Here is a 24,857-nt window from a genome sequence, read left to right on the forward strand (position 1 = left end):
AAATCCGAAAGAACAAGCACGCAAGAAAACTAGAAGCTCCGAATTTTCGCAAATATTTAGCCATCTTCACTGTCATATTACTGCATAACAAACTGAACATACTGCATGAATGGGGTAGGCAATAAACATTTTTCTTAAATTGGTGCAAATCCATTAACTCGGTGAGCTATCGGCACGTGGTAAAAAATGTGCAGTCTCAATATCGCAATCACATTTTCAACCAAAATTACTTTTCAGCCAGAATGCACCAATTGTGTAATCCACAAGAATGCATGCATCAACTCAAAAATCTCAGTGTGTGGACTAACATGCCAGCACAAACAGCAAGACACACAGCACCTTGTAATGAAACATAGTATTTTTTTTTATTCAACTAACACAAATCCCATAACTTAATAGCCGACGGAACACACAGAAAAAAAAAAAAAAAAAAGGAGAGGAAGAAAGGAGGGGGGTCGCATGAGTTAAAACGTTTCCTCTTAAAGCTTCAATACGTGTGCTCCACAGTGCACGTGTGAGGTCTTGGTACCTACGGGGGTCGGCAGGCTAGATGTTTTGGAGGGGGGGGGTGTCCTCATCGTCGACTCTCCGCGACCTGTCTGTGATCCACCAAGCAGCAAAGGGCTTATGTACACGAGAAAGGTGGCAGGTTTAGGGGAAAGAAGGCGGTAGGTTTGGACAAGCTCATCGGGCCTCCGGGTAGCCATTGCTGAGGTTCAGGTCTGCCGAACTGTTGTAGCCTGGTGTCCCGGATGCTTGCGATGTGCGGCACTGCACTTCAAACACTTCGTGGATGGCCTGACGGAAGCACTGGAAGTTGTAGTCAATGAGCCCTGCAAAGAGGCACCGTGCTGTCGTTAGTAGGCTTGGTACACACACCACAAAAATTTGTGCCGTTTCGAGATTCTTATCTCAGCAAAGTCGAAAGTATTTACTCACATGTACTAAAAATTTTTTTTCTCAACCTGAGGGCTCACTCAAACTAGTACGTGATTGTACATACTGTACTGTGATAGTCAGCACTTCAGCCATCGACATGCACCAGTGCGTTGTGCGACGAAGACAAAGAAGAAGTACGCTGGGCTCGCCGTTGCAAGGTCCTCTCCTCACAGCTCTCCATCTGAGCGTCAATAAACGCCCTATTACAATACTAATAGGCATCGAGCAGGAGTAACTCGCGGAAGGAAGAACAGTTTGGTAGGGAGACGCGGTGATCTGCTGTGCGTGGGGCACACTCGTCGTTCATTCTTTCGATTCGTGGCATTCTATGGTCATAAATGGATTGCTAGGTTGCAGTCCCTGGATTGCTGCTGTTGCACACATTTACACTGGCCTGATAAAATATCTTTCACGTCACTGAATAAGCTTTACGAAGCCAAGCGACGCTAAGTTTGGATCGCTGCTTTCCAACGAGCAGTGAGCTGGCAATCATGCCAGGTATTGCCGCGCCCAGATTTACCACGAAGCATTTTTCCCGAAAGGGGACACACTACCTTCACTTGCATTAGCATTCTTTCGCAACCCGCAAAAAAATATATATATTTTAAAAAATTGGGCAACTCATAGGCATCAGCGCTACTGGGACCACCGTGTGCGCCCAGTGGGCCGCGCTCGTTGATGCAGTTGTTCATTGCATAATTTTTATTTAAGCTGTCCTGTGGTGTATATTTCCCTGTCTACGATAGCTTGCATAAGCACCAGTACAATGCAGAGAGTAATCAATGGGAACGGAGCGTTTTAATTGCGCATTTTTTACGTCTTACGCTTATCACGAATTTGGCTCGGCAACTTTTTATTTTGCTTGCTTTCATTATTTTTTTTACTCCCTCTCAGCTTGTTCCTTTTTTTCTTTCCACACCCTTTCCTTCCACGCTTATGGCGCTACTTTTCTTCTCCTCTTGGGCGGTTTCCTTTGTCCGTCCCCCAGCCTGATGGTTTTTTTTTTCTCGCCATCCTTCGCTGTCCGCTTCGCCCTCCTCTGTAGATTTGATTCATAAAGCCCTTGCCTGCCATTCTATACGCTTTATTCATTTAGTTATGTTAATGACATTTCGATGTCAACTGAGCTGTTGAACATCGAATGATGAACTGTTTCTGAGCCATACTGCTCAATAGAGACTATAGTACAAAATAAGTAAAAAAATATATATATATATATATATATTTTTTTTCAAATTCATTCATTCATTCATTTATTCATTCAGTCATTCATTCAGTCATAACATTCAGAATGCAAGATCTGAACAGATCTTGCATTCACTGCATGCCATCCTGCTCCAAACAAGTTGTCGAGCGGCTGGCTGCCACCTGTTACCCTCCCCTGTCAAACCTTAATTTTAAGGCAGAGGACTTGAAAGTACCTTATTCCCTCTTTAGAGGCAATAAGGATCGTTCAGAAAAAAAAAGAAAGTTAGCATTCAAGTCGGGATGATGCAGGACTTCTTTGAACGAAAAAGAAAATTAGGCATACTACAATTCTGACATGTGACAGAGAGGAAGACATGCATGTGTATTAGAAACTGTAGATCACTTGTGCCGTGCTGGGGAGTTTCCATTCTCATAGCTGTGCCGCTGTATCAGAGACCACGTGCCATCTGCCATCCTTTCCTTTATCGTCGAGAAAAGTGGTAATCACCTCACCAGAAAACAGCTAAAGTTCTTCAAAAGCTGTCTGCGCAGTATAAGTGCCTGCGGCATTTTCAGGCCCCGGTAATTGCGTTCTCGAGTTTTCAGGCTTGTCACTTGGCTTTTTTCTCATCTTCGACTCCAGCTTCATTCATTCCTATTCTCCCACACTCGTTCCATCCTTCTCGACTGCTCGACTCCCCGCAGCTTTTTTTTTTTTTTCTCAGCTACCCCAGCTTGGAGCGTTCTAGGTTGGCCTTTGTGAAGCTGTGCCACACTTGGGAGGAGGGGTGTTCACCACAAATGTTTTTTCTATTTTTTTACAATTTTACCGTGTTTTTTACGCCCCCCACCCACCCACCTTTATTGTTTTTTGCTCGGCCTTTTCCAACTGCACGTGCTTCTTCTGTCTTCCGTTTCTCGTGTTTCCAGCCTAGAAATAAATGCCCAGCGGGTAGCCAGGGCTCGTCCTTGTCTCTCTGCCTTGTGTCATGTGGCTCTTGCATTGTTTGTGCTTCGCTACGTCGCTCGAGCTGGCTGAAACTGCCACTGTTTCGGTGCGCAAGCCGCCTTTTTCAAGCACGCGCCCTGCCTAGGCGGCCGCGCGTCTCACTATGAAAATCTTCCGGTGCTCACTCGTGGAGCTGCCTGTTCGTCGTGAGTGCTGCTCCCGGGGTTTCTGTAAGTAACTAATAGCATGGTACTCATAGATGCATGGCATACATGGCGACTCATACATGCTCGGGCTTGTTGAACTCGTGAGCTAAAACTTGAATAGACTCACGACTGATCCAGAGTCAACCACTCGTTGAAACTCCCGGCTTATCTGAACTCACTCACTCAACTCACAACTCATCCAGACTCGCTCATTTTGATACAGTTCAACTCACGCCTCCTTTGGGCTCACCTTGAACTCAACTCATGACTCATGGATATCTCATACCTATATGGCTCACTGATTTGGATTCAAGGGTCAATTGGTCTCACTGACCTGAGCAATTTCTTTAGCCCAAGTGGCCCTGAGCACAGTAATTAGGCTTCACTCTTTGTGCTTTAGTTCAGATGATTGTTTTTCTTGTCAGTGAAGCACCACATGTGATTTTTACTTTGATATCAGTTACAACCAAAGTTTAATATTAAATGCTGTCAGCAGACAAACAAAAAGTCAGAAAGGGAATGAATAGGCCTCTATCCATCTTAAGTAATATATACAAGTGGCAACATTCGTTATGAGCAAAATGCACAAAATATGCCAGGAAGCGCACACAGGAAGGCTTTCCACAGAATTCTCTTTTCCTGCCACCAAGAGACGTCGCCCCGAGCCATTGTGCCAGCAAGCATCCTTCAATTTTTGTAACGATGAATCTATCCTCCCCTCTGCTGTCAGTAAATCATGAAAAAAAAAAAAAAAAAAAAGGTGCATACAACTGTGACGAAAACACATCATGACCTGAGCTCGGACTCAATTACGATCTGAATGTGAGCATGAGTGAGCCCGAGTAAGTCGAGCCACGAGTGATCGCGCCAGCCTATACGAGACAGTACACCACATCAAGATGAAAACTTGTGTACATATCAATACTGAATATCTGGCCTAAAGTGTTTATATTTATTTATCACATTACCAATAGCGTCGTTTGACATTACAGTGGGGGAGAAAAACGACTTCCTGGGGTAACTTATTCTATTTATTTGTTGTTTTAGGTAAGGTTATATCTTTAGTAAGTTCATTTTGCATTTTATTTCTTTTACTTTGTAAAATTGGGTTTTTCTTGCTCACAGGTCGAACCTCGCTGTAACAAACACTGGTACAGTGAATATTGGATAAGACGAACTAATATCAAAGTTTGGTTGGTCTATGCTTCATTTCTTATTCTGTACAATGAAACAAAAAATTCAAAATTTGATGCTCGACTGATTATAAAGAAGCCGGTTTTTTACATTGAAATGGCAAAGAAATGCGTGAAGGAGCTAGAAAAAACTTCAAGAAACACAATTTTTCAATCGGTTGGACCGCCCGCCGCAGAACCTCGCAGGTTACCCTCCCGCCGCGCGATGACCTCGGAGGCCACCACTAGAGTCCGGCCATGCAATGGCTGACAGGCATGTGATCCCCATTGCCTCGTCATGCGCGAGCCCCTGCCATGCCTCTACCACTCCAACAGACCTGTGCGCGCTCGTTGCACTCCGCGAGTCCTTTGGCTCTGTCACCCAAAATGGCAACACAGAAGCGTGAAGCAGTTTCGCTTGTGACGAAGGCGCTATCACGCCACTGTCTTGGTAGAACGACTGAGACTGCCGCAGCTGAAGGCGCTGAAGAGTGGCTAATTTATAGCGAAACTAAAGGCATGCTGCTGAGTTTAGAAGTGCTCAGTTACGATAAAAAGATTGATCTGTATTCTATTCAAACACACTGGTACAAAACACAGTGGCGATAGAACTCAGCTGAATTCAGGATACTGGATGACTACGGAGGACTGCTGAGCTCGTCGTTTGTGCGCTACTTATAACGCTTCATAACGTGGCTTCGCCTTCCGTAGCGTACATATAAAGTTCTGTTTATTCGCTTTTATCATTTGCGCAATCTGATGAAAACTTGTGAAGGGCGCCTTTTAGATGGGGCATGAGCTTGAGGTTCACACGCGAGCACTGGATCGTTGAGCGTTGCTCGTGCACTTGAGTGGAGCCGTTGCAAAATGGATGGCAACTCAAAGTCAACAAAGGGCGAAAGTAAGTGGCATCCTGATGTGCATATTGCAATCATCTATAGATGAAAAACCAAGAGTTAACCACGTAACCAAATGCGCACTATTTTGTCGGAAGTGCAAAGAGTCGTGTAATGCCCTAACCGGCATGCTTTCAGACGTCTTCCTGATTTTAACTATCGCAAATCCCTAGTGACCCTTACACTTTTCCAATGGGTCAATAAAAGAGCCGTGCTTGAAAACACCTCCCCTATTAACCAATTAATTCATTTGTTGTTTGCTTCGAATAAAAGACGTATTGCTTCAGGAGGACAGAAAGCACTTTATGCGTTTAACTTGGATATTTGAGTTTGGTGGCTGACGGATCGCTGAAAACATTCATGCCAATATTTGTTTTAGCACACGTACAAATTTGTAGGTAGATATTCTTCATGTTCAATCCAGAACAACTTGCCTATTGTAAATATCACGCTGTACAATCTAGCTGCTTCACGATGAATGATTGTAGTAGAGCACTTATGCTGCTAACTCACCATGGTTGCTGGAGTATTTTTTGGGCATGAAATAGTCTATATACACCGATCTCTAGTCGCAGTCGGCGCACAGGGTGGATGGAGGAGTTAGGGGGGGTACGTCAATGTATAGTCACACACATCAGACAGGTAAATGGTGCCTGCAGCAATTTTCATTCTGTGCAAGGAACAAAGCATAGCAACTTTTTTGTGTCAATTTCGCACTGATGTTTTTTTCTGTTAACCATCACCAATACTAATCCCATCCTTCGATGCAGTTCATTCTTGGCTCGGGTTTAGACTAAGGGGGTTTAAAGGGCAACTCCGGGGTTTTTTTGACATTCGAATATTCTAATAAAAATTTTACTGTAGATTCTCCTCTCCGTCCTGGCGCATTCTACAAAATTTGGGCGCCGTACGATAATCCGTTCGCACGCAACACGGCTTTAAAATATGCTGTTTTCATGGCTTAAGTTGAGACTATTTCTGCCGGCAACACTGAGTTTCTGACGTCACAAACAGTATACCGGCGTTACTGTCCACTTCCTGCATGATTATGAAGTTGTGAGGCTTATATTGAACTACCTCAGACATTTTATGCAATGCTTCATGATTTCCATACTTTATTTTCACCATCCAACGCACGTACGAGTGTTTCTCTAATACTGAGTGTGACGTCACCATTTCGTCACCCGGGACGTCGTTTCTGGCCGTGAAAGCAGTTTCGGTTTCGATTTGCTGTTTTTTCTTTTTAAAAATACTTCTAATTGGAATTTCGAAAAACGGTTTTTTGTGTTCTAGTCAGGACGTGCCGAGGAATGTAATTCAACCAAAAACACAGAATGATGGAAAAACCACCGGAGTTGACCTTTAAGGTATGGCAACTCTCCCCCACGTTCTCACATTGCAGGGCACCGATAATTTCCGCCCAAATTTATCAACGAGATAGTTGTGGTCACTTCACTATTTATAGTCCTAGCACTGTGAGCCTTTTAGATCCATGCTTTGCAGCGGATCTCATTGTTATTCACTTCAAGAATGAAAAAAACAAACACTAAAATCCATCAACTGCGTTCGCTATCATAAGCAGGCAAGTGTCAAAATGCGACTGCAGGCCTTTGTTTTTCTTAATATGCATTCAATAAAATCGCCTTAAATAATAGTGCGTTACATTTCGTGACGTACGAGGCACTTCTTTGGTCGACAAATATTTCTCATCATAAAGCTGTTGAATCATTACTGCTCCGCAAAAGGGCAGCAGGTGAGTACAGCACGCGTTCAATGGGCTTAACGCGCATAGAATTCCCAAATCCTATCGAATGTTAATATAGCAGGGAGGTTGTTTTATTTTGCTGTGATATGTTTACCCTCCACTAGTGATGCCTCAACGCAGGTTAATCTTATTTGCTAGAAAGTGCGCACGTAATTCCCAGTGCAGGGACACTCCAGTTTGCAAGCGCCCCATAGCAAGAAAAAAAAAAAGAAAGACTGAACTCACGAGAACCGTTTCAAACCTGCGCATAGCTACATTATAGCTTCGATAATGCAGAGGTGACGACGTGGCTCGTAGCCAAGTTGAAAGGCAGCTGAGGAGGCCAGGTTGCGCCTTTAAGTCAATCAAAAAAGCTCCAAGTTCTTCAGAACATTAAATCTGAGATAAAAGCATTATGCACGAAATAGAAAACTCACAATCTGCCGATGGGCGCAGCCAGGGCACGGCGAGCAGCGTGCTCCGTCCTACTATACACTTGCTCATTTTGAAACCAGGCGGCACTGGGTGTCTAATTTTAAGCGTGCCTCCTGGGCAGTGCAGGTTTCCTATACCTAGCGTGCCGAAAATCTTGAGCTCATTTATGTTTTTGCTATGTTCGCGCCTTTTTTGCGCTGTCTGCGTTTGTGGATTGCGAACTCGCCTCCAGTTCTTGCCACGGCTGCACAGTGCTGTCAATATATGGCTGATTCTTCCCTTCCCCATTTCTCACTTTTATTCGTTTACTTTCTGAACAGACTGCGCCACCTTCCTTCCATGTTTGTAGACAGTTTTACTTTTTTTTTTTTCCTACACGCTGGATGCTTTTCCTCATGGCTCCAAGCCTACGTAAAGTTGGCTTCCTTGGGTGCTGGTGGGCCTAGTGGTAAAGCCATCAAAAAAAAAAAAAAAATCTCGGCGTTTTTCTTTTCCAAAAAATTTGCCCCGCTTTTCTTAGGTAGCGTGCATACAGCATGTCAATTCGTGGGAAGTTGCCACCGCAGCAAGGCGTACTTCACTATAACTGGTTTTTATCAAAAATATATTTACTATGAATGTAAAGGCGGCCATGGAAATTGAACTGGGACTTCAGTTTCACTTTACTATAAACAAGTTTTTAATATTTTTTCAGTTTACTATAGTGTGAGTTTACTGCCATATGTTCACATCAGTCACAAAAACAAGTTGGAAATTGTTAATGTGCATTCTTGGGTTTTACGTTTGGTTTTACGCCTCAGGAGCAAATTATTGCGTAAAGGACGGGAAACATTAGAACTCCCGGATTTCATTAAGAACACAAAAAATGCACAGAAAAAAATTTGCATCCTCGCAAATGAGGCACACACTGTCCAGAGTCGCATGATCCACATTGTGAGTCATAGCCTTGTGATATTAGTTTGCTGCTTTTGACTCACTTCTGTCATAAAACTCGCTGTATACAATGGCTAAGCATTTTAAAACATGCATTAAATACAAAACATAATATAGAAAGAAATTCAGGGGGCACTTTGGCTCACTAAAGTGCTTCAAGGCGGAAGCCTTCCCCGCCACACTGCTTAGGCATGCATTGACTGCGAGACCATTTGTGATTGGCTAGAATTGTGACAGATACTGCGCCTCTTCCTTGCTGTCAACCAATTTTAAATGCCGCCTGCGCCTATTTCTATATATGCTCTGTGGTGCGGTGTTCGAGGAAGCGCCAAATAAAAGGCGCCGCACAGACGCCTGGATCGAACGTCCGGCTGAGTCAGCTTCAGATCTGCGTGAATCTCCTGGTGACGTCATCACCAGTCATGACCGGATGTGACGTCATTATCACTTCTGGTTATTAGACATGACCGGATGTGACGTCCGGTCATGACATCAAAAAACGTCTAACCATTACTATAGTTAAACATCCTTTAACTAGTAAGTGATGGTTAATGATAATTACGATAACCTCCAAATGAATGGGTTCCTATGGGCATCTGCTTAACTATTCTGATTGGTCGCTCTGAATTTGGTGGCTGGTGACGTCACTTCTCTGTCGATCAATCAGGTGCGCCGCTCGTGCGGACAGCCATTAAAGGTAAGAAAGCTTGACAAAGTATACTGCAATATAACACAATGTGGTACTGGAAACTTCAAATGAAACAAAGAAAAAAATGATACCTCAAGATGATCAGGTAGGCGAAACAGAGCGCAAAACAAATGCAAATGCAAGCTTCTTGGCAAGTATTCTACTTTGAGCACTTGAAAAAGAGAACTACTACATTTCACCTTGAAATCAGTAATTTGGCAAATTCCCAAATATTACGCAAAATGCATTATGTAAAAACCTCCTGTTAGATTCGTGCAAACACTGTGAATGACTTCAAATGCCTTACAACTCGAGCAAATATTGTCTCCACAGATAATTTGGGCAAAATGTTGGCTTATAAACATGCCAAAAGAAGCAGCCCTTAGGTAGACCTCATTCTTTCTGCCATCATAACAACTGGAGCTCCTAGGCGGCATTCACTCTTGGTTGGGCACTTATACCACAATGTCTGAAAAATGGCGTTTGTCTGACACAGCGTCCAAGCATTATTGGAGCTTGCCATGTGGTCAGGCTTAATCACGATAGCGAATAATAAGTAGTTTACAATATGGTACGATGCTTTTGGAATGGTGCCAAGCTCCTAGATCTCACCCCACCAATATAAGAGCACTGCTTTACTGCCGGATCATTTTGTGATGCTGCTACGATGAGGACGAATGGAGCAGTAAATACGCCCCAGTGGCCCACCACAAATGGTGGCGCAGCTCGACAAAAGGAAACAGGCAGCCGTGGCCACCCCGGATGATCGGGGCTCGTTCACCCACCCTGCTTGTCAAAGTTCTCGTCCCTGAGTATGCAGACGAGTGCAAGGAACCTGTTCACTTCCTGCAGGTACAGCACTGTCCCGTTGTTCAGCTTGATGATGCTGGCCGACTCGCTGTCAAAGGTGCTCCCCTCGCCATCCGCTTGCAGGCTGCACAGAGAAAGGGGACGGACGTCTGCTCGAATATGTGCCTTTAACATGTCACTGCTCTAGTGTATGACTTTTAGTTCCCATGTACAGCGCTGCGCAAAAGTGGAGAGACCACACGATCCGCTGCGATTGCCGATTTTCTAAGTAAAAATGCGCGCCTGACAAGTACTTGGGCAAGCGGGAAAGCATATCATGGACGGGGGTTACCATATGAAAATCGTAAAAAAAAACAGCCGCTGCGCTATCAGGAAATGCTGGCACGCAGTTTTGTCAATCGCGTGGTCGCTCCACTTTCGCGCAGCACTGTACTATATAAATGAGGCAGATATTGTCCACAAACCGTCACCAGCAGGAATAACAATGTGAAGTAATCTCTCTGAAACTTTCAGTTAAAATAGGAAAACGATAATCTCCATCAGACAGTCTTACTGAGCCTCAGTTTACATGGATGCTAACCTAGGCAAAATATGTCTTAAAAAATCCATAGGGCAAGAAAATGGGGCATCCGCAGAGAGAATTCGCGCGTGAGGCATCAATGTCATCCTACACCTATCAGCCTGAGAAGAAAGAAAATTGGGATATCTTATTCACACCAAAATGAGGGGGAGGGGTGGTGTTGATCAAACTTTCAGGAAGTGTCCAATGAGTCCTTTTTCACGGTCCTTACAGTAGCGGACTTTGCTAGCTTCAAAAATCCGTCGCTGTAGATTGTTGTCTCTTCAGCAGCAGCAGATGTTCGCGGGTTGTCTTGCACACTGATAAGCGAATTTCAGTTCTACTTTCAGTTTCAAGTCACCTTCCCCACCGTGAGGAGACACGCTGACGTCACATCCACACATTGTGACAAATACAAAGGTGTCACGAAGCACGGAAATTCAGAATAGGATGGCAAACAGGTATGCAAATACCTCTTCCTGAGCTTTGACAGCTCCATGGCTTCAAACAGATCAGAATGCCAACTTCACGCAGCTAGCCCTAAACATTCGCACAAGCAACTACAACAGCGAATGTGAAATGCAGTGAGCTACAGTCATTTTTTATCTGGCTTTGAGTGTCTGCTTAGCCAGTGACGCTAGTGCAGCCATTGATGGTGATGCTAGCGATCACAATGCAACTGCAGATTTTATGTTGACTACGTGTCGGATTTCATAACGCGGTTTTTTCTGACAATTGCTATCATTAAAGACTGAGGAGTTTTGTGCGTAACTTTAATGTTGTTGAGTGTTGTATACAGAAAGGTGAGGGACATGTACTTATTTTCCTTTATCCGCCTTCTAGGCAACCATCACTGCTCAGCAATACTAATAGCCTGACTCTGGTCCCGCAGAATAGACGACGACGTCAGACTACAACTTACCCGTAGATAGACGAGATGTCAATAATCACGTCGATCATGTCGCAGCAGAGCTCGTACGACTGCATGTCCACGGGTGAGTTGTCGGTCGCAATGTACATTTTGGTCACCACGTCAAACAGGAATGCCTTGTCGATCCCAGAGTTCTGCAGATATGTTTCGAGAGCAGAGGAACTTAGGAAACACAGTTAAAGTCCGTGTTTCAAAACACCTCAAGCCACAAGTTTGCCGACTCAGCAGGGTTCGTACAGATTCAAAACAGGAAAGTTCAAGGATATTCAAGGAATTTCAAGGCCCAGTTGGAGAATTTTCAAGGACTCAACACAATGCTACATGCAGCAGTTTTCAATATCAGGTACTAATTTTACTGAAAAAAATCGAGAAAGAAATATTTCAAAGAACAGCTTGTATTGCACTAAGCCAACATAATAAAGCTAGTATTGCACTAAGTCAAAATAATTAAAAAATGTTCAGTCTTGAAAAACACCCTGCAATGCATTGCACCAATGGCGAAGAGCAATCCATTCTGCAAAACTGCCAATGGCAACTTCAGGGGAGCTCCTGCCGCTGTTCCTGAATCTTTTCGTTGAGGCTACACAGTTCTTCAGTCTTGCTTCATGCAGCCTTCCTCAGGCTATTGGATCTGACAATTTACTTCGGATCATTAGCTGCCTCTGCTTTTTCAGCATACGTATCTGCTGAAGCTGATGTGAAACAGTGCAAGCTGGTGAAACCAGTGTGCAACAAAGTTCAGGGGAAAAGTCTCCTGACCAGCAACTGCTGAGAAGTCTTCTCTCCTTGCAGAAGAACCATGGAAAAGCATGCTCAGACTGGAGAGCAGACAGTCAACTCCCCACTTACTTGCTGTAACACCTGCCCTGTAGGCGTTGCGCATAGTGCGGAGGCCATAGGTCCCAATGTTCAGACATTGAACTTGGTATGCTTGATGCAGGTGCTCTTGGAAATTCTTGAGTAACTCAGGGTTAACAATGTGACCATCCATTGAAATCTGAAGAATTTTTTCGAGAGAAAGGCTCGACCGCACTCAGCACCTTTATTGGATATCCTCAAATGTAGAGTGCCCTATAAACGCCGAGGTATAGTACCTCGTTGCCGCCTTGAGACGAATTCCAAAACCGTATGTGAACGTCCATTTGTTTTCGCTGGAGATAGTCGTTTGTGGACCCGTCGAAGAGTACCACATAGTAATCACAATCTTTTATCTCCCGCTGCAAAGCAGATAAAAAGAAGGGTCTCAGACCATGGCACGTCACGTAGGCACATTTTTTTTCTCTGCAAGAAAATGCTTTGGCCACGTCACTGTCCGGGAACATACGCTGGAATAGCTGGCCTGCTTCCTATGATGACCGATAGGAGAAATGCGATGCGACAACCTTCAAAGTCCACAGAATCTCTGCATTCGTCACCAGCTCGTGTGCCTTGCAAGCATCATCTAGCTTTCCCGATTGCAAATGAGGCAGGACGGCTGACTGTTGGCTCGTACTTTGAACTAAATACTTTCGCACCAAGCTGTTGGCTGCAATCTTCATGACACCAGCATGCTTAGCACTCTTCATATGGCTCTTTAACGCCAACTCGCCCATGGTGGTTATATTGAAGGTCTTGCTGCAAGGCCTACATCTTGCGCGGTGCTCACTCGTCATATCTGGCGCAATCCAGTCTTTGTAAGCGTCGCTGTGAAGCCATGTGCCTTGAAATTAGCATTTCCCAGGCATTAGCTTTGCAGCTGGATGCTTCAGCCCCAACAAGTCGGGTGCAGAACAGACGTAAAAATACAATGTCATCAACCACCATAACAAAGTGCCAAAATTGGATTGGATTGAATCGGCTCAAGTTGGCTTCAGAGCGAGTGGCTCCAATGTGGCTAACCGTCGTATAACGTTGGCTATATTAGCACAAACTGATATTTTACGCCTGAAACGCAGATACTGAAACACATTATTGAAAATACAAATGGTTTCACCACATTATTTTTCTGATTAATAACCATTCGCATGCAGCACGCTAGGAATTCAAGGATATTCAAGGAGCGGAAAAAATTCTAGGATTTTCAAGGGCCTTGAAAATGAAATTTTCAAATTCAAGGGTTTTCAAGGACCTGTGCACACCCTATGACTCAGTCAATAAACCACTACCCAATGGCATGCTACAAGTTTTCAAACCCACTCTAGTTGACAGAATTACAACCCTTCTCTTCTCCTCCCTGCCGTGATACACACAGTTTCAAGCATGTATTTACAGTAAAATACAGACAAGAATCTCACAGGGTCATCTGCATCAATGAAAAACAACAACACACAGGGGTGCGAGCAGGCTCAGACATTTTGGAGCAGCTCAGGGAGCAGGTGCGACAGGAGAGCACAAGCTTAGCACATAGCCCTTACTCTATGCCCGACTTCGACAAAATCACGCTTGTCGTTCCGCACTCGGGGCAAAGCACAAGCCCAAGAAAGTATTCAGCGCGGCTCCTCAATGATAAATTTTGTAGTACTGTTTTCCTTCCCGCTGTCCCTCACTCATCTAACATCTAGAGGCTTGAACTTCCGTTCTGTTGTGCTCTGCTATGCCATACATTCTTTCACATTCGCAGCATTTCTCGCACATTCAGCAGACTAATCGGCAGAATAGAACACTCTGGCGATGTGGTCTTTGATGCCTCTAGAAGTGTCCACTGACAGGTCGATAATGCTAAATATTGCAGCTAGGCTGGCTAAGTAGAGAACAGGCCGGTTTGAACGCAACAGGCGATCCTGGTAGTGCGCCTTCGTCCGGGGCAGCTGGTACCTAGGCAATACCGTCATCCTTCGGTTGTGCGTTCTATGGACGCTTTCGTTTCTTTCCGTATGCTTCGCGTGTCTTCTTTAGGCGAACGACCCCAGTGATTCCGACACAGAACAGAAACATGATGCGTCAAGAAAAAGGATCGAACGAGAACTTTATTGAAAATCAAGACGCACTAAGCATTAGTCACACAGTAAACGCAGAAAAAAAAAAAGAAAAAAGAAAACATGAGGCGGCGGTCACCCCAGCCAAAGGGAGGTGTGGAAAAGGTTGCTTGAAACGCGCACCTGCGATCCAATTAGCGGCCCGGTAGTTTCTCTCAGAAAACTGGGAAGGGCGACCGTTCTGCCTGAGCAACGTTATTATGAGATGCTGCGGAATACGCAACTAGCTTCAAAACAGGCCCGAGATGGCGGTGATCACCCAGCTGGTTTGCCCGTGGCGTGCACGGGAAGTTCGAACAAAAATTGCCCTTTTTTGGACATTTTGGGGCTCTCATGGTGTTTTGAAAACCGATTTTTCTCGCATTTCCCGATCGAATTCAGCGTTAATAATTTGATGACAGGTGCTTGAAGGGACAAACACTCCAAAAATAAGTTTTTCTCAAAAGTGATTTTTTGGCCATTTTGACCATTCTAAAACCCGCGTACCCCCTTAACGGTCGCTGGATTCATAATTGCCGTAAACGGAGTCGAGTTGCAAGCAAGCCAAAGGCCCAATGATCTTCAGCTGGTTTTGCCTTGAACCAGTTTCAGCCAATCTTAGAAAAACAACATTTCCTAGTGCAAATCAAATGAATAAACTACCAGTTTGAACTAATAAGAGGCAGGAGTCCTGTTAGTGGATTCCAAATGGCTCAGCTTTCAAAATCTTAACAGGCACATACAGTTGAAACTCGATTTAACGAAGTTGAGGGGAGCCGTGAATTATTTCGTTAAATCGAGTGAGGCATTTCTGTGTCCTATAATTTGGTGCATTCGATTATAAGATGCGGTGGTATCCAAAAAACTACTGCAGCATCATACTTGTGTATCCTTAATGCTCCCAAAATGAAATGCGGCCAGCAAAAATGAGCGGTGCCAGTAGCGCACAAGGAACAAAAATTGTTACTCATCAAGACAGCCTGAGAGGACTACAAATTTATTTTCCACCAAAGAAGTCGGTGATCTTTGCCTGCGTGCGCTTTGTGAGCAATGTCTGCACCGATTTCTCATAGGTCTGAAGAGTTATGTAGCACTGTAGGCCTATCAAGCTGAGCTTGTGAGAAGCATGCACTTAAAGGAACGGGAAAATATCAACAGAAGCACAATGGCGAACGAACCACCCAAAGCATAAAATTGCAACACCGGCCCTTAGAATGCAACATGAGACATTTTTTTTTTACCACTTGCACCATCCGGTGAATGTAACTGAACATTAAAGCTCTCGTTTTGTGCCGCGCAGTAAAAAAAAAAAAAAAGAGGGACAAAAGTGCTCCACAATGTTATCGTCGGCTCGCAATCAAGAAATTTTGAGGTGCTCTCTACAAAAGACCAAAAATAGCACATTTCCACCTTCACTTTTCGAAAAAACGTTTGTTAAATTGGGACAGATCATGGAATTGATTTCGTTATTCGAGCTAGTCAGAGCATTGGATCCTATGGGCATCTGAGGGGGAATTACTATATCTTCATTAAATTGGGTTTCGTTAAATTGAGTCATGACTGTACTAGAAACGTGCTTTCAGTTTCATGTTCTTCAAACCCGAAGCGCTCATGCAGCAATGTTTTTCCTTTTCTGCACATCTTTTCAACATGGTCTCCGCCAAACAAGAGAAATTATTTTTGCCTACACTTACACTGTCCCAGTGTTTTAGCACGAGAATTCAGTGGTGCCAACACCATTTTGGTAACTTTTGGAGGCTTGCCTCAAGTGTTAAAGGTGCATTAAAGATTCACAGGCATTGCACGTGAAAGCCTTTCTCAAGCAACATGCCTGGCCCTTCTTTTTTAACCACACGCAGAAATGGAACAGTGAATCCCACAGTCTAACCGCACTTATACAAGGAGGAGCTGACACTCACCGAGATGAATATGTTGAGGAGATTTTCTAACGTCGGCAGCTCCGGTATCAATTTCTGGAGTACTTTGCTGAATGCCTCGAAAATGGAGTGGTCGTATATGCTGGTGAGATAGAAACTGAAACACAGGGGAAAACAAGTAGAGAAAAAGGTCAAAGACGTGAAGGACAGGCAGGAAAACCTTCACACACCAACTGTTAATTACATGCCAAGAAGGTTACACACCACAACACATCCCACCATTTCATCCAGTGGCATCGTTTGTCACATTGGTTACATTTTCGGCAATCATCAATATTTTTTAGCTTGTTTTGAGCTTTTATATTTTATAAGCATAACTCGATCATTCTTGATTTTTACACACTATTACCTCTGTTGCTATCTGTTTCCTAACTGCCAGCCGTTGCCATATTACTACTACAGCCTATTAATTCTCTTCAAAAGTACGTCAGACAGTCTCCCATCGTCTTCCACATTTCAGATAAGCCCCGATGTTCTTATACAAGGGCGAGCCAAATGCAAACCTTAGAATAGTACTTTAAATGTTATTTATTGCACACACACAACACAAAGCTGCATCACTTTTCGATACAATCTTCCCTACACTTAATACTACCTCGCCAACGCCATAAAACGTCCGAATCCTCGTAGAAAAAAATATGACAGCATGTGCAATCACTCACACAGTGCGTGCCATACTTCATCAAAACAAAATTTCTTGCCATCTTGTGCTTCCTTGTGTAGTCCCAACATACAGAAATTGCTGACGACAAGGTCTGGTGAGCACGGTAGATGCAGAAGGTACTCAAGCTTCAAGTTGGCTACTGTCACAACTGCTGCGCATTTCATGTTGCAACAGACCAAAATCACTTTTTCGATTTGACTGCAGGCTAAAGATGACGAGTATGAGGCACCAGTGACAGCGATCCATGATAACATGTAGACTCCCAGACATCGCCTTTTCAGTCCAAAAAGAAGGTCTGCATGGCTCTTCCCACTGATGGCTGTGTTCGGACTTTTGTTACTAGGGTGGCGAGAGATTATGTCGTTCCTTGCTCTCTTCATTCCTGGTTGGCAGCGATAGGCACAGGTTTTGTTACCAGTAATAATTCTTGCGAGGAAGGCAATCAACGTCTTGTTCAACATGGAGCAGCGGTTTGTTGGCATCCATCAACAAGTTGCTCTTTCAGGTCAGCTGCCTGGGCAACTTTGTGAAATTCGAACCCATCATGCACAATGTGGTATGCTCAACTATGATCGATGTTTATAGTTGCTTCAATGTCATCCAGTAGTGCGACCTGGTGGTTTTCCATCCATCCACGTGGCTTCAATGACTGCAATAGCCTTCTGGAGCCATAGAGCGACATCATCACCATCAACAGGCAACAGGGCAACAGGGGGTGACAAAAATACCATCACACTGGACTTCATTCTGTGATGGATTTCAATAGGTTTTGCAACCTCATAAAGCAGGAACTGAATAAGTGTATGCTGTTCCTTACTGGTACAAGTTGCTAGCGAGGCGGCCCATTTTGCATTCTTCCAATGCCACTGTTTCTCCAATTGTAGAATGCTGCTTTTCTAGTGGACATCGGACACATTGTTACAGGCTACTGGCATCATTTTTCGCTTTTCGTTACAGATTCGTGATTTCCATTTCAGTCGCCTTAATGCTTGTTTCTAAGAGTGTGCTGTTCCTTACTGGTGCAAGATGCTAGCGGGGTGGCCATCTTTGCATTTTTCCAGTGCCACTGTTTCTCCACTTGTAGAATGCTGCTTTTCTAGTGGACATCGGACAAGTTGCTACAGGCTACTGGCATCACTTCTCGCTTTTCGTTATACATTCATAATTTTGCATTTGAGTTGTCCTAATGCTTGTTTCTAGTCTGTGTGTCAGCACCTAACGAGATTTTATTTGTTAACGTAGCATGAACTTACTGCATAACGAGATTTTATTTTTTAACGTAGCATGAACTTACTGCTATGCCCAAGCTCACACAGCATGAACTGTACAGTTACTACAGCCCTCCGTCATTAATTGCCTACCCTAATTAGGTATGCTGCACTCCAAAGAAAAATATACCAGGTCAAATTTTAGAGAATAGAGTTTCATTCAGGATATTAACAGGTAAAAACTACTGTAACCAAAATAAGCTTGCAGTTTCTCCCACAACTACGAGATGTGTGCCTTGAACTATGAAAACGCAATAACTGAGTGTTAAAAGGTTGGCTGGTTTGGTTTGTGCAGTTTAACGTCCCAAAGCAACTCAAGCTATGAGAGACTCTGTATTAAAAAATTTTGACCACCCTGGGGTTCTATGTTCTTGGGCGCCTTGATTTTTGCCGCCGTCGAAAAGAAGAAACCCACTAAACAAACACTAAACCACTTTCAGACTTTTTTCTGACAGCACAAAAGTAAAAAAAAGAAAAAAAACCTATTAGTAACATGTGACTAAATAATACTATGTACAAAAAATGCAATGCTGAATGTACCGTTCAGATCTACTCAGTATATTTTTCAGCCCAATGAAATTCAGCATTCACAGGAATGATTAATGAGCAATCTTAAATTTACAGATGAATGTACCGTTCAGATCTACTCAGTATTATATTACAGGACACAAAATAATTTGCAAGCATAAACTGAAAAATTTACTCCCAATATTGGAAGCTTTAACCAATTAGGAGCATGCTATGGCAAAAATTACTGCTCTAGTTGCTCTGGATCATGTACTCTCCATATACATGAAAACAATCAGATTTGTGTTAAGGGGGGACACCCCTCTTAAAACTTTTTTCCTTATTTATGGGTGGATCTGACTGAAACTCGCACCATTAATGTACTTTTGCATGCTGATTTCAAATATCTGATTAGTTTTCTTGTAGATGAAATAGCTTTCAAAATAATCCCTAATTCATGTTCTTCGTTTGGAGGTGAGTTAATTACTAAACACTTTATGGCATGAGGAGAATAGCCCTGCCAGAGTGATCTAGAAGGATCATAGAGTGCCGCTAGTCATGAATTAACGTGGTAGAAGAATTTGAACCAAAGTTACAATAAGTCAAACTTTTATGAATAAAAGCCCAGGTTGGCACCTAAGATTGATAATTATTCTGTAAATGTTGCCGCATAATAACTGTACATATTTTTGTCCTACGGCACTGTCGAAGGTTTTCTCTTTCTAACAAGACAAGAATGAGAGCTATAGCACAAATAGACTAAGAGATATCTCTCCTCCAAAATTGCAGCACCCTCAAAATTGCAGTTTTGAGAAAACGAGGAAAAACACTTCACAGCATGTAGGTGTAAATTATGTCAATGATTGATATGTCAACAAGATCAGAAACAGGTGGAAAGTGATCTGAAGCGAAAATTAATGGCCTATGCCAATTTGAGCCAAAGTTACGCAATAGGAAACGCTTGAAAGGAAAATTCCATTTGGGTACCGAAGACAACACAACCTTCTCAGCAAATTTTCTTTTGTCGTCACTGCATTTACCTTGGTTTCATGAGACTCGCAGGATTCCCTTTCTAGAAAGAAATTTTTTAAAGCAATAGCAAGAACAGGACCAGAGATATTGATCTTTAAAAAATGCAACACTACCAAAATTGGGGGATTGTCGGAAGCACTCAAGCCTCACGGCATTTAATCAGGAAGGGCAACCCCAAAGACCTCATGCTATTAAAATGCACCAGGAGCATAGTCGGGGTGCATGCTGTCGCGGTGTTTTCTTTTTTCTGTTTTAGCAACGCCAAGCGAAGCCGCCCGCTTCTTTGCAGAACGTACGCTACGGTGCAAGTCCTTTTCTTCAGCTCTCCTGGACCCAGTTGCTGTCACATTTGTACTGCATTCTTGCAGAATTGCTGCTGCTGTATGCTTGCAGCCGGCATTGAAGCGCAGCACAGCTTCTGCTGTGGCTGCTTCCACAGCAAACAGTGATGAGTGCCGCTCTTTGTGGATCAAGGTCCAGATGACCGAGTGGAAGCTTTCGTTCGAGTTCTGGGTCTTCCCCCGAATGCACCTCTGCAGCAGGCTCTTCTCTGATAAACGACTATAAACAGGCAAAAGAGCATCAGCCACATCTCTTGGCAGACTGTAATTGTGCTTTGGTGCAGGCTCCTCTTTTGCCTTTGCAGCGTTGTGGCGGCACCATGACTTCTCACCGGTAGGACACAAACTGTGTTTGGGGCAGTCATCAGTAGATGTGATGTGGTAATATGTCGCCATCACAGCTCGCTGCATGGCATCCACATCACCTACATTTGATCGAAGCGCTCGGCAATAATATATTGCCAGCTTGTCAACTAGATCAGCTGTCAGCCTTCCTCTGCCGCCAAGACTTTGCTTCCCTGCACCCTTGTGTCTCTGCAAGAGGTTGCGCAAAGCTGCTCCCATACGCTTGTGCACGTGATTTATGCAGTCCTCTTTGACTATTTCAATGTAGCCATAGATTGCAGCATCTTTAAGAGCACTGAACGTGCGACTGTCCCCATCGCATAGCATGGTTGTGTAGCGCATGTTGTGGCGCTGCAGAGATCTTTCAAACAGAATTTTGCCAGCCTCTACTTCCATTTGACCAGCCTTGGAGTTGGTGTTTTTTTGACACTGGTGGCGTGATTTCCAAAGTTCGTAGCCGTCAGTGTTTGGCTTGGGACCAATTTCGCAGCCCAGACAAAAGTTTGACAACACCACATAATCAAGCACGTAACCAGTGAAGAGTTCCACCACGGCACCGACGCCTATATGTGATGAGTGTCCGCGCGTCATCCATGTGCCGTCGTAGCACACGGCAATGTTCCCCCTATGCCCAAAACACAAGTCATCGTAGACCTTCGCCGCTGCCTGCGCGGCTTGTGCCATAGCGGTCGTGGCGGCTCGGGTAGCAGCGGGTTGCAGTGTGTTCTTCAGATGCCGTTGAAACGTCTTGTTGTGCATCCCGCGCCGCGACAACCCCATCGCCGAAAAGATATCGTTCATTGCTGTCTGGCCGTTACCGGTCGACAGCATTGCTCGACTAGCCAGAATATTCAGCTCAAAAGGATTGCACCTTTTCTCGCCGTCAACCCTCCGCGAGTTCCACTCGGCCGCAATCTCACCGCAGTTGTCGCACAGCACGATCAGTTTTACGGCGAGGCCATAGCTCCGGTCGCTGGTAATTAAACGCACGCATCCACGACACGTTTTGCACCGCACGGCATCCAGAAGGATATTCACAATGCTGAGGTCGATTACCGCATAGGAGGCTGTTCCGTCCGCATCTGACTCTGCGGACGCACCACTTGCATCGGCGAACAGCGCGGTCTTTCGTGCCGTCGCCGGCGTCGATACCAGTCTATCAAGCGTAGCCTGCTCACGGGCACTCACTTGAGTTATGTCACTGTTAGTGACAGGCGCGGTATCAATACGTACACGACTGCAGTCGGCACGAAGAACGGCGCCGTTGTCCAGCGGAATCGGAGAAGCGTCGCCGCCCGCAACGTGATCGTCACACAATCCCGCAGCACTGGCACTTGCTTCTTGCACAGTATGCAACGAAGTCGCATTCTTAACGCGTTTCTTTGGTTGCTTTCGCCCGAACTTGTGCAAAGAGCGGTACTTCTTCGCGCCTGGCATGACTCTCGCGTTGCACTGGCGTGGTCGGCAGAAAGACAAAATGGCGTCACTGGGAGTCCGCATTTCAGGGCTAGCTTGCTGGAACTATAGTGCCTAGAATATACTGGCTAGTGTGACGAGCGCCCGCGCTTCCCTATGGGCGAGGATGGCGCTATTTGCAATGAAAGCCAATCGTTAGCGGCAGAGGGCGCTGCTTGTCGGGAGGGTGCCACCTGAGCAGACGACGCAGTTTTCTCTGTTCAGAATACGGCAATCTGTTGGTGTTGTGCGTGCGTGTTAAACCTGCTTCTGCGCGTCTTTTGCTTTCACGAAGGTGCAGTAGTTTATTTACGGTGTAGGTGTTTGCTAATGCGAGTCGTTCCGCACTTGTACCTGCTCGGCGACGATTGCATCGGTTTTTTTTTCCTCGTTTTGTGCACGCGTTCTGTGCTCGCCTGTATCTTTTTTTTACTGTGTCGCCAGTGGTCAAGCGCGGTTCCCGATTGTTGTTTCCCCAGTGCCTCTCACTAGACTGCAGAGAAAAATGCCAAAGAGAAAGCAGTGGTGCACAGAGAAGACTTGCTTTTTTGGCAAACGGGGCTACCGCTAGAACAAGGAGCGTACGTATTACTGCGCTATCTGATGCTACGTAAGTACGCATTCTGTACAATGGGAACGAAGCATCGATAGAAATGACGGAAGGTAAACGACAGCTGCTTTTGTTGGCGAGAAATATTTTTAGAGCATGCAGTTATATTCACAAGGATGGAAACTTGGGCGAGTCGGTAACGGTGCTCCATGACAGTGTGTAGCACAGAGTGTACACAATCAGGCGCTACAGACAGCACCTGTGTTGTGTATCTTTTCTGTGTCCCTCGATTGTCCTTTTGCGCTACACATATGTCATACGGATGCAGTTATATATTAGGCGCATGTTTCACCGTAAGCGCGGCATTACCAACGAGCTTCATCGCGATGAAGCGGCCGCGTCTTGTGCATATTGTGTATCTGAGAAAAAAAAAAAAATTTTGTCAGCTTCTTCATTCCAAAAGATGGTGACTTCGGCAAAACCTTGTGCAACAGGCCGCGATGTACCTTAGCCGCTGTAAGTAAAGGTTCCTCGTTTGTGCTCTGCTGTTTTTTATTTTTTTTTTAATTCAAATACCTCACGGGCTCCGATTGGAGTATTATGTGAGGGGGGTTACATAACTGGGGTGCGAAACAGAAGCATGTAGAAGATGGTTATTTTAACATCGTTATTTTCAAAACGTTAACATTTACCCTCCACACCTTGTGCCCAAGACGGCACCAAAAAGGAAGGAAAGAAACATATGCGAGCAGCAACCAGCTCGTAAACGCCATAAGCGGGACGCAGGGACTGGACCCGGCGATTCGGGCTCGGAAATCAACGAGGACTCCTGTTTTTTCGAAGCTGGCTTTCAAGACTGCAACGACTCCTCCGGCTCCAGTGAAGCGGGCATTGTGGGTGAACAGAGTGGCAGCCAGGCTACACTGCAGACACCTAACCACCACGGAGGCCGTCATCCGTTTGATGACATTCTCATTCCGGTTACATGGATGCGGATACCTTCCGTGGATGACAGCCTAGCTTATGCTTAAGACCCAATATCTTTGAAAAGATGAATAAGGTTGACCTTGCATTCCAACTTTTTGGAGATGAGGTTATTAAAGGACTTTTTTTGCACCGGCGGCATGTGGAGACTATATACACTCGGGTGCAACCAACAGAAGACTTTGTCAAGCTAATCAATCGCCTGATACGAGTAATGACCTCCAGGATAACCAAACGTGCACTTAAGCCGGGTAGCCCAGACATGCGTTTCTTGGAAGACTTTTTAGGATATCTGGACAAGTGGGAAGAACATGCCAGCATTGCCTTCCACTCGCATTATCACCTTTGATTAAACATGCTGCCTTCGTTCTATTAAACCGAACCTGTGTTTCGTGACTTGTACTCTTTGAGTTTGAATTCCTCCAAACGCGAAAGCTCTCATGTGCGTTTACCGGGTTAGCGTGTGGCTCACGTACCGATTTAGCTTTCAAGTTCGAGCAATCTGCACAAAGCAATTCGATATTAACATTAGCATGTTAAAACGTTATATCAATCCTAAGCTCCTGAAAGAGCTCTAAAACAAAGTATTAAACGTGAGCCAAAGCAACGCGCAGCTCCCTTTCCAACTCTCAGCAGCGCGGCGCAATGTGCGCGAGAAACCGGCTCGCACCCTCTCGCACCACAGCGCCGCTATGCGGCCGCCGGCGGCTTTCATTGCTAATCAAGCCATCCCAGCCGGCGCGCTCGACACACTAGTCAGTATATTCTAGGCACTATACTGGAACCAACCAAACGACGCCATTTTGATCACGTGCCTTAACCGGCCAATAGTAGCGCGCGCTGCATGCTATCTTTTTGCTTGTTTTTTATGGGGAAGGCGGAGCGCACAGGGTTGCTTTCCGAAAGAAAAAATAAGCCGAAAGCGCGCGCTTTCGAACGAGACCAAAATCGCCGCGGTGGAGCGCGTAGTTCTCATGCGCCGGGCGATCGAAATTGGGTGTCGTTTGTCCACAATTTAAAGGGCAGTGGGTGTGGTACTGCATTTTTTAATCGCTATAACTTCATAAATAAGCTGGGTATAAGGATGAAAATTTGCGTGCAGATGCGGAATGGTGCGAGGAATACGAAAATGAAAAAATTGAAAATCCGATTTTCAGGCCGATTTTCGGTGCCAAAGAGCCGTGTCCCCCCTTAACAAGATAGGGTATAAATTGAAATCATACTACTGAAATTACTTAAAATTTGATCTAAAACAAAATGCCTTATATGTTACGCTTAAACACTTCAGGAACTTGGCACATGTCGAGTCAAGTTTCCTATTAGGGGGAAAGCGTAACGATTACAAAAAGAGAGTAGAGACTAGCCATGATTTCATTCTTAAAACCTGCTGT

At 44.7% G+C, this 24,857-nt stretch overlaps 1 protein-coding gene across 2 annotated transcripts in view; it reads right to left on the minus strand.

Moving 5' to 3' along the window:
* Positions 1 to 351: 351 nt before the first annotated feature.
* Positions 352 to 24,857, minus strand: part of RagC-D (Ras-related GTP binding C/D) — a 43,585-nt gene continuing 19,079 nt past the window's right edge. Inside the window, exons 5-8 of one of the 2 annotated variants that reach the window (XM_084597123.1) lie at positions 16,303 to 16,417; positions 11,442 to 11,584; positions 9,936 to 10,084; positions 352 to 833 (exon numbers count right to left, since the gene is read on the minus strand). In XM_084597123.1, coding sequence (XP_084453249.1) covers positions 685 to 833; positions 9,936 to 10,084; positions 11,442 to 11,584; positions 16,303 to 16,417 — 556 coding nt within the window. In that variant the 3' untranslated portion in view covers positions 352 to 684. The remainder of the gene's footprint in view (positions 834 to 9,935; positions 10,085 to 11,441; positions 11,585 to 16,302; positions 16,418 to 24,857) is intronic. The other variant, XM_084597128.1, reaches the window with a different exon arrangement.

This window comes from Amblyomma maculatum, chromosome 1, assembly GCF_055883805.1.
Source record: "Amblyomma maculatum isolate TAMU_Amacu chromosome 1, ASM5588380v1, whole genome shotgun sequence".
Lineage (NCBI taxonomy): Eukaryota > Metazoa > Arthropoda > Arachnida > Ixodida > Ixodidae > Amblyomma > Amblyomma maculatum.